This window comes from Odontesthes bonariensis, chromosome 20 (assembly GCF_027942865.1).
Source record: "Odontesthes bonariensis isolate fOdoBon6 chromosome 20, fOdoBon6.hap1, whole genome shotgun sequence".
Taxonomy (NCBI): domain Eukaryota; kingdom Metazoa; phylum Chordata; class Actinopteri; order Atheriniformes; family Atherinopsidae; genus Odontesthes; species Odontesthes bonariensis.
In genome coordinates, this window is record NC_134525.1 from 18790391 (window position 1) to 18804183 (window position 13793).

The 13793-nt window shown below is 44.1% G+C and overlaps 2 protein-coding genes across 2 annotated transcripts in view; one reads left to right on the plus strand and one right to left on the minus strand.

Moving 5' to 3' along the window:
- The window catches only part of atp8a2 (ATPase phospholipid transporting 8A2), a 43856-nt gene extending 38616 nt beyond the window's left edge, over positions 1 to 5240 (plus strand). The window contains 6 exon segments of the mRNA XM_075453097.1: positions 637 to 767; positions 962 to 1016; positions 1018 to 1071; positions 3626 to 3716; positions 4583 to 4609; positions 4612 to 5240. Of these exon segments, the coding sequence (XP_075309212.1) occupies positions 637 to 767; positions 962 to 1016; positions 1018 to 1071; positions 3626 to 3716; positions 4583 to 4609; positions 4612 to 4676 (423 nt within the window). The 3' untranslated portion in view covers positions 4677 to 5240.
- A 1879-nt stretch (positions 5241 to 7119) lies between these two features.
- shisa2b (shisa family member 2b) lies at positions 7120 to 13656 on the minus strand. The gene is made up of 2 exons (XM_075452706.1): positions 12703 to 13656; positions 7120 to 9091 (listed from the first exon to the last, which is right to left on the minus strand). Exons 1-2 carry the CDS (start codon positions 13004 to 13006, stop codon positions 8526 to 8528), a joined length of 870 nt encoding a protein of 289 aa, XP_075308821.1. The 5' UTR covers positions 13007 to 13656; the 3' UTR covers positions 7120 to 8525.
- Between the last annotated feature and the right edge of the window lie 137 nt (positions 13657 to 13793).

Here is a 13793-nt window from a genome sequence, read left to right on the forward strand (position 1 = left end):
TGGTTGGGCTTGTGAAAGGCCACAAAGCTCTTGCAGCGAACCACTTAGGAGATCTTTGGAAAGAAGGAGAAAACTCTGGGATTATCAGGAGCAGGTGAGGACAAGCAACAGAGGCAAGAGTCACTAATGATGAAAGAAAGTTGTGAAAGAGTGAGATTGAAGGAATCGCAGGAGAAGATGAGTGGGGGGAAGAAACAGGCTGACAAACTGAGACAGTGGTTAGACACATGATTAATCGCGGGAGACAGACTGAGAATGGGGTCGTAGGTCAATGAGCCGGGTTTGCAGCTGGACTGCATGGACAGGTAGAAGGGGGAGGTGGGTGGGGGTGGGGGGGGGGGGGTGGTCTGTGGTTACTCACGTGCATTTTTATCATTCTGCACCACAGAGGCACTGTATGTCAGCCATGGGAATGGTGTGTTAAATCCAGTTTGTGGTGCAGATACAGGATGTGAGAAAGCTGTGAAATATGTTTGGCTAAGATTGGGAGCGTTCAACTTTGGCTAACTTTCACTCCCCATACTTTGTATGGCTTTCACTGCGCTTTTACTGTTATTTTTGTTTGCCTTTACCACATGTGATAGATGAACTGCTCATTATGTGAGAGAAATGACTCAATCCTCAATATGAATTACATACGAGCGAAAAACAAGCAGAGTCTGTGTTTTGTCATTGCAGGCTGGCCGGGTGATGCAGTGCTGGCACTTCTGGCTGGGCCTGGTCCTGGTGCCTACTGCATGTTTACTCAAAGATTTTGCTTGGACGGCGTAAGTAGAACACATTTAACATAAATACATTGGAAATCCATACAGAGACTGTTTAGCTTAACTGATCGTTTACATAACCCATATTGAGTCTGTGTCAACACTTACGCACCCTTTATTATGAATCGCATATGTCTGCAAAGTGAAATACTCACACTTTCCGTCATGGCTCTGATGAGCTTATTTCTGCTCTGCAGCACACGTCGCACAGTGAGGAAGTCTCTGCTGGAGGAGGTGCAGGAGTTGGAGGCCGCGGGCCGTTGACCCAGGGGCAGCTGTGCTTAGGGATGCCAGCGGTCGCAGGTATGTAAAATCGGCAAAGACTCATGGGATCTCACCAGCATTTATACTTATTTTCAGTCGTGTATAGATATATATATATATATACACACACATACACATATTTTAAAGGTCCTTTTACTAAATTTTCTATACGTCAAACTGCTCTGGTTAAGATGTGTTCAGTGTTTTCACAAAATGTTTTGTGTTTTTAATGCAGTTGAGCTACTCCCCATAATTTTAGTCACGATTTGTTCAGCCTTTCTTTTTGTGTGAAAATAAACTGTATCTGTGTCAACTGTGGCACCGTCCACAGGGCCGAAGACAAGGCCGAGGTCCCCTAGAGCCAGAACTGCTCTGCAGAGGTAGTTTCTAGGTTTGCACTGTCCCACTGTGTGAACTCTGACCTCTAATTACTTGTGTGCCCCATTGCAAGCTGCTTTTGAGTGGCATGTGCATGGTTTTTTCGGCTCTGAGTTCAGAGTTCTTACTCTTTATCTCTCAATCCCATCTTTAGTCTTATGCTCACAGATTTTTTTTCCCTCTCCTTGTTTTGTTTAAATTTAACTATTCCTCTGGATTTCTCATAGGTGGACCAATTTGAACTGCTGTAAAGACCTGGTGTGTTTACTGTTTGGCTGTTGTCTCCTCAGCCTGTGACTTAGCCTTGTCTGTGGTGTTTGTAGAGTTGTGTTAGAACAAAATGCAAATGGTTGTTGTTGGATTAAATATGTGCAAATTATAGATGGAGTGTCGTAGTTGAACAGTGTCGATACAGATTGTTTTTCCTGTACATTTTACTGGAAAATATTGTACTTTTTATGTTCCCACCAGTTTAGAGCTGTACCTCTATTACTAATTATTAATCTAAAAAAATTTTTACATAACATTTTCAATCAAACAATGAAATAAATTAATAAATCAGCTACCAAACAGCATGTACAGTTGTTAAAATGAACACATGCAGGCACAGATGGTGCAGATGGTGAAGCTATAAGTATAAATAAGGAGCAATTGAATAAAGGGATTAAGGTATTCGTTTCACAGTTACTTGCCAGTAAGTGTGACAATAAACTGGGTAATCCTCGGTCACCATGATTAGCTGCAAAAAGATCAGAGGTGACAAGGGCTGCTTCTTGAGAAGAAGTCTGAGGTATCTTGCAGGATAGGGAGGGATCAGTGGATATTAACCTGCTCCTCCCGGCCCTTACAAATGAACCTGTCCTTTGTTGAACCTGCTTTTTAAAACCATGGAAGCAAGAACCACATCCTTGCATCCTCTCCATTTCAAATCAGATGGAAAGTGAGGGTAGGCAGAGAAGCATGGAGCGAAATGGGGAAAAAAATAACATCTGTGTTTGCAGTTCCTGAGTAGTTCTTGGCATAGGCACGAGGTACAGTACAGGATTTTCTCAGGGAGGAATTCTAACGGAGAACATCCTTGAGCTCTTTTTGAATCGGCGGGTATTCAAGGAGAGACATCGCAGTCAGAGAAAGATCAGCTTGGGTCATACGGATGCACGAGCTGTTCATATATTTATCTAGCCAGCCAATTGAGTCTTTTATCATTCACTCAGCCCTGTCATCTGTCTCACAGACATTCGTTTTTAGACTCTGAGCAAAACTTTAAGGCTCTTTCATATTTTTTCCCTCATTTTCACAAAAACTCAGGAGAGGAGTTTCAAACAGTCATATTCATTTGTAAGAGTTTCCAAACTGCTTGGTCCTAATGTTAGCCTTGGGAGTGCTGGCTCCAGTTCATAACTTGTCCTCTGATCGTTATCACTGCAGAATGGAGCAAGTGCTGTTTGAAAACCCTCAACTTAATTGCTACTCCGGAAAATATTGGTATATTCTATCCAATAATACTGACGTGGTTGTCGGTGTCTTTACGTTTACCTCCGATGTGTTTCTTAAATGGCAGCGACGATTGTGATGAGATGGGAGGGAAATTCACAAATGTAATAAATGTGTGTGCATTTGTGTGGAATCTGTGGAAAGGGCTTAGTTATATTTGGTCACGGGAGGAGAGGAGCCATGACGGCGTGTGGTCTTAGAACAGAGGACCCACTCTTCTTCTTGGAAAGGGGGGAGTTATGAGGAGAGGAGAGAGGAGTGGCCAGAGGGTGAGGAATAGTTTACTGTGGATAGGCTGTTACTCTGCAGGCAGTCTATGACCTACTGTTGGGCTGGATTGAATGTCAAAAGCAGTCTGTATCAAAATCACCCCCCTCTGCTCCTAAATTCACTTAGATTTTTTTTGACTTGTTAATCAGTGTGTTATTATGTTGATCCCTAAAGCAGAAGCTTATTTTGTCTGGTAATCAGCAGTTTGTTCATGCATTGGCACATTAAAAAATTGACGCATCCTATTAGAGCCATCAGACCTTCACCAGTCTAAACTGAAGCCTTAGAGTCAAAGACACTGAAAAATGTGTAAAGTGAGGAAGAAATACTTCATGGCAAGCTGATAATGGTGTTGTGTAGTTGTGAGTCATAGAAATCCTTTTGACCTATCATTAGTTATTACTTGGTGCTGTAAAGCTGTGGAGTAACTGTCCCTCATTTCCTCGTTTTTGCAGTCTAAACGAACGAGCCATCTGCTGACAAGAGTCTTTAGGAAAACACCTTCAAGTGTAGGACGCTCAAACTCGGTGCAGCAGACTGTGTCACGTGAGTGTCCTTACAAAAGATACATGCAGGAATGTTGTCCAAAACCTTTTCTCAACGCAGGATATAAAGCTTCGTGTGTCACCTTTTCATTTAAGAAAGTCAAGAGAGGGAACGCCAGCAATTTTAGTGTTACTTTCCCCGTTTTACTCCCGCTACATGGAATAAAGAACTCTAGGAGCCTACGTCTAGCATCGCAACATTTGGATATCTTGCAGACGTCCTTATATCAAATTCATGTTTTGTTTAATACCGTAAATATGTAAAAGAATCAAAACTTAAAGTTTTAAAGTTATTACATTAAAAGAAAATGTACTTGTTAAAGAGTTTAAATGATCTGTGTAAACACGCACGGACAAGTGACCTGAGAGTGAATGCAAAGCTGTTCATTATTTTTTTTCTCACAAAACCAAAATACTAAAGGAGGAATTTATTTCAAATATTTCAGTTATGAACACATACCTGGTGACCAACGAAATAGAAATCAAATCCAGAGCTAAAACAAGTGATTAGTTACTTGATTTCACTGATGAACTGTCGAATAGCTGAAAATCTGTGGGTTTTAACTGCTGTTTGGACAAAATAAACAATTTGAATATAATTTATTTTTTACCACATTCACAACACATAAAGCTATCCACAAGTACAAATGAGACATTACTTAGCAAAAAGTTGAATACACATACAAGAAAAAAAAGCCAAATATGAAATATCCAAATCATCAAATGCATGTTGTAGAAGTCTCAATGAAACTGAAGTCAAATTTCTCTTCGTTTGAGTGTAAAAACAAACAAAAAAAGTGGACATCTTGCCTCTTTGAGCTCGCCAATTCAGCATCTTGAGATTTCTTTTCTTCTGTCTCTCTACAGATGGCTACGCCTTCTCTCAGGAGGAGCACGCGTGGTGTCCCAGTCCCAAGTAGTCCGTTCCTACGACACCACCCTTCAGCGCCCCAGCCTCTAGCCCCACCCTGATCAAGGCTTTGGCTCACCGTAGCAATGGTTGTCAAGGCAACAGTGGAGACAGACTACAGCCCTCATGCGGGGTGACCCACCCTTGCTGTGGCCTTACTGGAACAATGACATGACCCCTCACCAAGACTGGGTGGGGTGGGGAGTCAAGGTCGGGTCTGAAGGCCGTTGCTGGCGCACGGAGGACTGAGTTGGGGAGAAGGGACCAGGCCAAATACAGAACAAACATCCAAACCCACAAACGCTGCACAGGCTTGAGCGATCATATCCAGGACAGACATGCCAAGTCAAACTCAGAAACTGCTACTTGTATCAGTATACCCCTCAGACTGGGTTTGCTTCATGCCACTCTGTGTCAATGTGTGTGTGCGTGTGTGTGCTTTGCAGTGCGTCTGTATCTGCCCGTGCATGTATGTCTGCACGCATTGGCGCTCCTGTGTTTGTGTGCATGTGTGTATCTGTCTACGTGTCTTTGCTTCAAAGGGTACCTCTCATCTCCCTCTCACGAGGGTTCAGGTCATCTGTCATCACACGCGTTGCGGAAAGGGACGCCAAATAAATACGCACACACACACTCGCACCACATCCAGCCGCAGGTTGAATTCCTGAAAAGGGGTAGGAGGGAAGGATCTGCTGGAGCCCTGCACCACAGCTACAGGCCCTGTTCCCTCCATCACAGCATCGAGCCTCACTGCCAAGCACCACAGAATTGCCACTGAGGCCGAACGCTCACCCCAAACTGGACCACCACCCTGCAGCAGCCCCCTCCTACCCCTCTGGGACCTCCTCTTGCTTATCTCTCCCTTCATTTCTTCCTAATCTCTGCATCTCATAGCGGCTCTGCAGCCTCCATGTCTTTCCCACTCTGCGGCACATCTTCTCTCTCTCTCTCTCTCTCTCTCTTCTCTCTCTCTCTCTCTCTCTCTCTCTCTCTCTCTTCTCTCTCTCTCTCTCTCTCTCTCTCTCTCTCTCTCTCTCTCTATCTCTCTCTCTCTCTCTCTCTCTCTCTCTCTCTCTCTCTCTCTCTCTCTCTCTCTCTCTCTCTCTCTCTCAACAGTTTGAGTTATTTTTCTTGTTTTTATATTTTCCTGTGATTCACGATGCTGCCATCTAGCATAATCAGCTGATGTAGAAGCAACATACATGGCATTAACACTTCCTCCCCAGGTCTGTTGGATTCCAGTGTTTACTGGACTTTTTCTTTGATTTTTCTTTTTTTTTTAATTAAAAGTGGATATTAACATGTATGTGTTTATATATATTTTTTTCTTGTCATCAATGTCTTTTTTTGTACTCGTGTGGCGACATGTTTAGAAGGAAAATTTTACTTGAACTAATAGCATTGATTGAACACTCGCACGGATCATGTGTTTCTCTCGCTCTGGGATTTGTCTGAATGTAGAGTCCATTGTCTGTGTGTTCTGTGTTGAGGACACTCTGGTTCAGGAATGCAAGACTGAGGTTTGAAGGGGGGGGACGTTGTCCATTCGAGTCTTAATCATTAAATCTAATCAATCCATGGCCTGAAAAAATGTCTTTGTGTTTTGACTTTTAGCTTAGCACTCGTGTAGTCAAGTAGGAGGATTTGGGTTCAACTGTAGCTCCAGGGAAGCTGGAGGAGTTAGGTTGACATTTCATGCTGAAAATAGAGAAGTAAAAATATATTGAGCAAGATGATTTGACATGAAATGCATATGATTTTAAATATTAAAATCTCTTCCCTATTCCCTCTTTAAGCCCAGCAGAGTCAGTATAGAGACCATTAGGGAATATTCCCCATCAACTGGAGATCCCTCTCCCACCCACCTTCCTGAATGTGGCCCAACCCAAACCAGCCACAGCTGCTGCAGTATGGAGAATCCATCGGGCCGTGGCCAGGTCACGAGCTGGAGAGCCATTTATGTTTTTCAGCTTCTCCCCAGTGGCTCTTCAGTGGCCCTCACCACTTTCCACATTACTGTAGCCGAGCCTCTAGAAGAGCCTGCCAAAGCTACCCATTCATATCATCTTAGGTTTAAACTGTCCATTGTTCCGGTTGATTGTTTTTCCTCTGTGCATCAGGTGATGCAACAGGTTATTTGGTCTGTCCTCTGTGGGAGGTAGACCTGTATGTGAATGGCTGTAATGTCTCTAATAGCTTAAGACCATGTCTCTTTGTGTGAGTCTTTCAAAGGGATTAAGAGAACCCATTCACTGCGTTTTTTTTTAATTTTTTTTGCTAGACCAAGTCTCGTCTCCAAGTGTCTGTGTCGACGTGTCACTCATACCTTGTTTCTTTTATTTTTTTTAAAGCACAAACCATTATTTCATGTATTTCGCATAGAAACACATGAAATGGCACGAGACAACAAAAGTCACAAAAGAAACACAAGCTTTCGCAGGACAATGCTTTTTGTTTAAAAATGTTTATTTTTCAAATTCATATGTAAAACATCTCTCTTGCACCATTTTGTATTTCAGAGTGAAAAAAACACATTCTAACCTAGAATGAATCCACCATTTGACATACTCTTATTTTGTGTCACACAAGCTGCCCACTGTATCTTACAGAAGTTGTGCTTGGAGTACAGATGAGGTGCACAAACGTACCAGTTTCTGTACTTAAGGATATCTCGGGCTGCATGCTCAGTGACCCAGCCATAAGTTGGACTTTTTTTTGGGGGGGGGGGGATTAACGGACAATATCTGCCACTTCCGTACCTTTCTTAAATGGAAAATGGTGACTCGGAGCTGCTAGTGTTAATTCACTGATCTGTGCAAGTGTTAAATATGCACACACTCACTTCTCACAGGAGACATGTGAGGGGGGCTGGCTGGCAGGCAGAGTCTTTGCTGTGTAATTAACTCCGTAATCTTCAGAGGACTGCCTCACCCCTATGTCTCACACTCACACTTCCAAGGAACATTACCCACAAATTTCGTGCCAATATTGTCATTTTTGAGGTCTGAGTGGGTCTCTGCTCAAAGCTGTTGGGATTTTTGTGGGATTTTTTTTTTTTTAGTTTTTTTTTTCCCCCATTTCTGGTTAGCAGGAGGGGGATTGTATAGATGGGTGGAGCGTCACAGTCCGTGTCCTGTGTTCACTTCATTAGAGTTTAAATGGCCTACTGGGAGATTGCAACTGCCTTTCACATCACACCACCTGCATTTCCCATTACACACAGTTCACTCACAGTTACTCATAAGACCACATCCCTCCACACTTCACACCCTCGCCTCGTCGTCGCACACATACAGTACTAACATCTATCCACATGCTTTCTTTCCTCATTCTTTCAACACAAACAAAAATCACTCATTCACAAGCACAGATGTGCACATGGCATAAACACAGCATGTGGTCGTGTTCTTTTTGCTTGAATATCCGTTTTTCATACAGTTTACTGCCATAAATCATCCAGTCATCACTCATCACTGCACATATAAGCCAACATATCTTTGTCATGCATCACGTTCACATCCATGAAAACACAAACATACAGTCATTATTTGAGCTGCAGACGGCACTGAACTGTGTACCACCTGGGTTGTGTAACCTTCCAAGCGGTTTTGTCTTTGCATCAAGATGGAGAAATGCACATCCATCTTACCCATCACAGGCTGAGCTTAGCTCAGTGTAATTCGCCAAAAGATCATATTAAACACTAAACAGACACACACCACACACAATAGCAGGGAAAGCCCCACTTATAGCAGGCTTTATGTGAGTTTGCCTTTCTGCTTTTACCTCCCCATCCTCCCCACTATGACAGTGTGCCCAAGGTCTCTGCTGCAGCCCTCAGGGGTTAAACTTCACAAGTTTGCAACAAAGTGGTAGAGTGGTCTACAGACTGACCCCTCATCACACTGTCACAGGGGGGTATTTCTGGTCACTGGTGATACTGGACCCACCGGTGGGAGGAGGGCAGGGGGACTGGAGAGGTCTATATCCTCCCTGAGTAGGGTCCAAATAGGTTGGGGTAGCGGACACAGCGTGGGCATAGCCGATGTACTGCGGGTGCAAGAACTGTCCCTGGTGAGGCATGATTTGTGTTGCCTGCTGGCAGTTGAGAACGGAGAAGTTAGTTGGCATGTTGACGAAGACGCTGGCGTCAGGTGGCAAGCAGCAAGAGGCCTGCGCTCGCATGTGAGGAGGCGGGGCATTGCGGGGGCCCACAGGCGGAGCAGAGGAGCTGGACGAGGTGGCTGTGCTGGACTGCCGGGACGAGGAGCCCCTCGAGGTGTTTGCCATCATGGGGATGGTTTCCAAGAGGCGCCCACCTGTTGTACCGCCTCCTGTGGCACCTGCTGCTGACAGTTCCTGCTTGGGTCGGAGGCAGCGGCAGCAACACACAGCAACCACAGAGCCAACCAGGATGAAGGCAACAAACACAGAGCCCACAATCAGGAATGGCACATAGATGGGAACTAGAAGAGGAACGATAACAGATAAAAGTACTGTTTTAGTTGCAAAGTATTGGCTTCGGAAATAAACAATAAAATGAAAATGCTGCCTGCATGATCACGTTTTGGCACAGCAGCTCCTACATGTGAGAGGAGATCGTGTAAGACAAAAGATTAAACAAGAGGAGTGTTTGGACTAGAATGGAAAAATGAAAGGTGCACAGGAGTGGGTCCCCAGGGGATCTCAGGCTCTCATTAGCAGTTATTAACTTTGTTTTGATCTGTTTTAATCCTCTGCACCCTGCTGTGTCCCCAGCCTCCTTGACCCCACAGACCTTTGAGTGTGTTGGAGTGGGTGACATTCTTAAGCCTGGCCGCCTGCAGATATTTGTGACCCTCCTTTTTCTGTAGCTATTTGGCTGAGCCTTTGAAAATAAGTTCCTCTAGTCGAACTGTGGTACTTGGCATCTGCTTAAAGAAAAGTATTAAAGTGGACTGATTTAATGTAGCAGAATGGGAGGTTTTTCAGCTCTGTAAATCAGAGGAATGAGCCAGTTCCTTCTCTGTGACCTTTTCTTTCTTTTTGTTTAAAACGGCACATCATACTCAAATCACTTGTGCAACTCAAAATCCCACCAATCAGAGTCGTATGCTGGGTCAAACATTACAGGCCTTATGGAACATGTAACGTTTTGACATTTTTATATGTGAAAGCTCAGGGTTTAACAGTGCAAATGTGTTAAGTGAGCAGGAGGCGCTCCAGCAACAACTTGGAAACATGATCAACAATAACTTTCCTTTCCAAATTCTCTAACAGGGACTTTTTTCGCAAATCGCAAAAAGCACCAAGTGAATTTGGCTGAAACGGCTTTTAGGATGAGGTCACTCATTTCTCTCAAGCATTCATTTGCGTCCCTGCGCACACAAAACACCTTCCAAATACAATAACGTCCATGTTACATTGTAAGTGATTAATTGCGTGTTATTGTTCCCACAGGGTGTAGTTATTTTCCACTTTGAATGTGCCCATGTTGTCATGAGGTGTAACTGTATGCCAGTGAGAGGAAGGTGGCAGCTGGCTCCAGTTTCCTTTTGTCTCTGAGCTCTTTGAAATACATCCATATGACTTTTCAAAATGTTCATCCAAAGTCGCAGGGTATTAAGAGGATTACTGCACGAAACCTGTTAAAAGCTGGAGGTCTCTCGTTGGCAGGGAGTGAAGACATCATGACAACATGCCAGCGGCAGAGGAGGCTGAGGCGCGCAGAACATGAAACAAACCAGGACCTTGACCCATTTCCTTTGGACAAGAGGTGGTGTCAACTTCAGAGTACCCCAGAGCTACTCACCACCCAGTAAACAGGTTTTAACCGAGACTTTGTATGACAACACATATAGGTTACATGAGCAGAAATGGCCCTGGGAGTCTTTCACTGCCGTCTTTTCCCGCTCTTGTACAGCCTTGATCTCAGCATCTAAACTCTATTTTTTTTTCTGCACTGCAAAAAAACTTAGTTCTTGCATTATTTCATCCCTGCTTTCACTCAAGAGTGGCTTTCCAAAACTGTACAGCAAATCACTGATGCAAAAGAAAGGGTCCAGCGTAAAGTCCAGCAAGGATGAACACCAGTTCTACAATCTAACAAAAGTATTTTAGACTAGACTATACTATCATATATTCCAATATCAACCCATTACAAATGAGCACTGTAGAATGTTACTGTTGAAGCAACTTCAAATGGAGCTAATTACAGTTAATCCTGTGGTTCCACTATATAAAGCTAGGCAGACAAGAGATGATAAATGAGTTAGAAAGCATCAGTAAGAATCCACCCACGCAAAGCCTTACAAGATTGCTTAAATCTTAACTTGTTCAAGACAAGTTTGAACTTTTTAACCCTTCTGTAAAATATTGGATGGACAACGTTGTTTCTTTGGCATGAAACAGTTCTGTTCTTTTTCCTTTACTGAACATGTAGATGCTGTATCCTTCGTTCACTATTAGGTCAGATTCCACTCTTTCGTTCTTGCTTTGAGTGAGCACAGAAATCCCTTTTTGTGCACATGGCGGTCTAAGCCCCCCTATTGTTCCCTGTCACTCGTCCACACCTGTTGCTGCAGCTGAGCCGCGGCAGCCACGCTGCAGCAACAGCAGCCCCCACTCTTAAGCTCTTGTTTTGGGCAGAGTCTTTGTGGTTGGCTGGCTGGCTGGACTCCCTCTGTCTCCTTGGGCTATCCCACGGGCATTCTCCTGTTCCTAAATACCACATGTTCCCCCATGTTGAGCACATTAATAATTTCCTGCCCGTTATTCTCTGACACTGTGGTGTGTATCTTTCTTAAATGATGAATAGGCTGCAGGCATATGAAAAATGTGTAAAATGCACAAAGTTAACTGGCCTTTAGATTAAAGGGGAAAAAAACTCTTCCTATGTTCTTAGTGAGAAAAAAGCAGCTTTTCTTTAGGTTATTTTGGCTGGAGGCCACTGAGTGGAATGTATATACCTCTTCCTGCGGTGATAAGGCATGATAAATGACAGATTACAGTGTAGCTGCAGGGCCAAAGAGGGCATAATATCCTCCAAGAAAACATGAAATAGGACAGTGTTGGATTTTTCTCTCGTGTATTTGCTGCAATATATTCTCATTTACCATTTTTCAAGATGTGACACAGCTCCAAGAGACTGTATGGTAGATTAACTTATGGGAATGTAAGCAAAGATGAAAGCGGGGCCAGAGTGGGGGGAAGAAGTTTGTATTGTTGTCACTTAATCCACTATAGTAGAATTTATGTAATTAATGGTAGCAAGTCAAAGTGTGAAACTCTTGAAAGTGGAGAAAGGAGGGGGCAGTGGGAACCTGACAGGAAATTACACATAACGCGATTTGAGTGCTTTATGAACAGGGCTGTCAGCGCGCTTAGTGAACCACTGTCCAAGATCCGGTCAAGTCCAAATTTGATCCCCGTGGGGACAGCGTGATCTGAGCCCTGGATCCCTTTTGCGCTGTTACAGAACAAACACCGCTATTTATAAAGTGCAGCGGCATGGCACAGTTTGCCATTTGTGAGTGCAGTTAACTGGTTTTTGGAGTGGTCTGCTGTCTCCTGTGCAGCTGTCGTTGCCAAGCTGGGCAGACAGCAGATGAACTCATTGACAAGGAGATATTGAGAGTCTGCTGGGTTAATGAGGGGAAACTCGAGCTTCACATAGGCCATGTTTCAAATTTACAATCTAAAATTCAAGACTTCCTGTGCATGTGCACATATAGCCTGTGAATTTAACTGCTATTTTTCATTATCCAGAACAAGAAAATAAAAAGGATCAGCTCAGACTATACACATTATGTGGACACAGTCCCTGCACTCTTTTTATTGAAGCAACAGGTCAGATAATCTAGCTTTTACTCACTTGAATAAAACTTGAGACTTGATTGTGGCAGTCTTATTACTTATGTAGATCACTAGAATCATGAAATTACCTCTGAAGTCTAATTTGTATGACTTATTTGTTTTGTTTTTCTTAAATTTGCCATTTGCCCTCATTTGAAGAGTGGTTTATTTGTTTTAACAATCATACTTCCATGAAAATAGATGTTTATGCTTATTAGAATTTATAATAAGTGTTACATAATACCTGCACGGGAGTCCTTGCTCTCTTTGGTCTCTTTCCCGGGGTCTTTTGCCTGTCGGTCGTTATCGCAGCTCCCCTGATCCAGCCGCGCGTCAGTGCTGGAGCAGCAATAGCGTAATTCGCATTTCCCGCAGCAGATGATCGCGTCCTCTGCGTCGATCTTCTCCGGGCACTGGAATCCTTCTCTCCAGGCTTTCTGGGAGTCGTGCCACCCGTGGCAATATTCTCCACTGGCCTTCACGTCAATAATGACCAGGAGCAGCGTCACAATCACGCTGACAGACATCGGGAAACCTCCTCCCCACATTCTCAGCCAGGTGGCCCGCGGCGGCACGCTGGCGCGCTGTAAGAGACAGAGAGCCTTTTACTCCCCGCGTGGAACTTGTTGAGGAGGTGGATGATACGCTGGGTCGGTGCGGTAAAGGGAGCTGAAGGGATGAAATGACGAAGCCGCAGACCACTTAGAGGCTGTCATTTGTTAGAGAAATCCCGTGCGTAACTTAGATCCAAGGTCTCCAAAAGTGGCTCTGTAACGAAGGATATTATCCTGGTTTCCAACAAAATACAAAGTTGGTTAGACTGAAAGTTGAACTGTCAGATAAATTATATGTATGGCCTACCAAAGCTTAACTGATATTCCAGCTGTAAATCTTCGGAGCTCTGGTAAATCCAGAGTGGGAAGACTAATGGATTTCCTTTGGCACTGCAGCGCGGCTGTTCATGTCTCCTCCTCTTCAAATGACTTTCCACAGTGATGCAGAGAAACTAACACATGTAGCCTGATCCATGGGCTCACAGCTGCTGTCACTCCTGACTCTTCTCCCCGCCAGTCCCGTGCGTACAGTTTCAAACTTTTGTGGCTTGGTCTGCATTGTTGAGCGTCAGAAGTCTGTGGGCCAAGTGTGTGTCGCCGTGCCCCGACTGAACTGCGGCGCGCAGAGTGTGTCCAAGTTTGTGTCAGAGGGAGAGGGGCGTGTAAAAAGTCAGATGCAAAACACACCTCACTGTAATGCAGTGATGGACCAGGAAACGAATCAACAAACAGTGGCTATCATAGGACTTCCTGTTGGAGCCATATCAGCTGTGGAATCTCA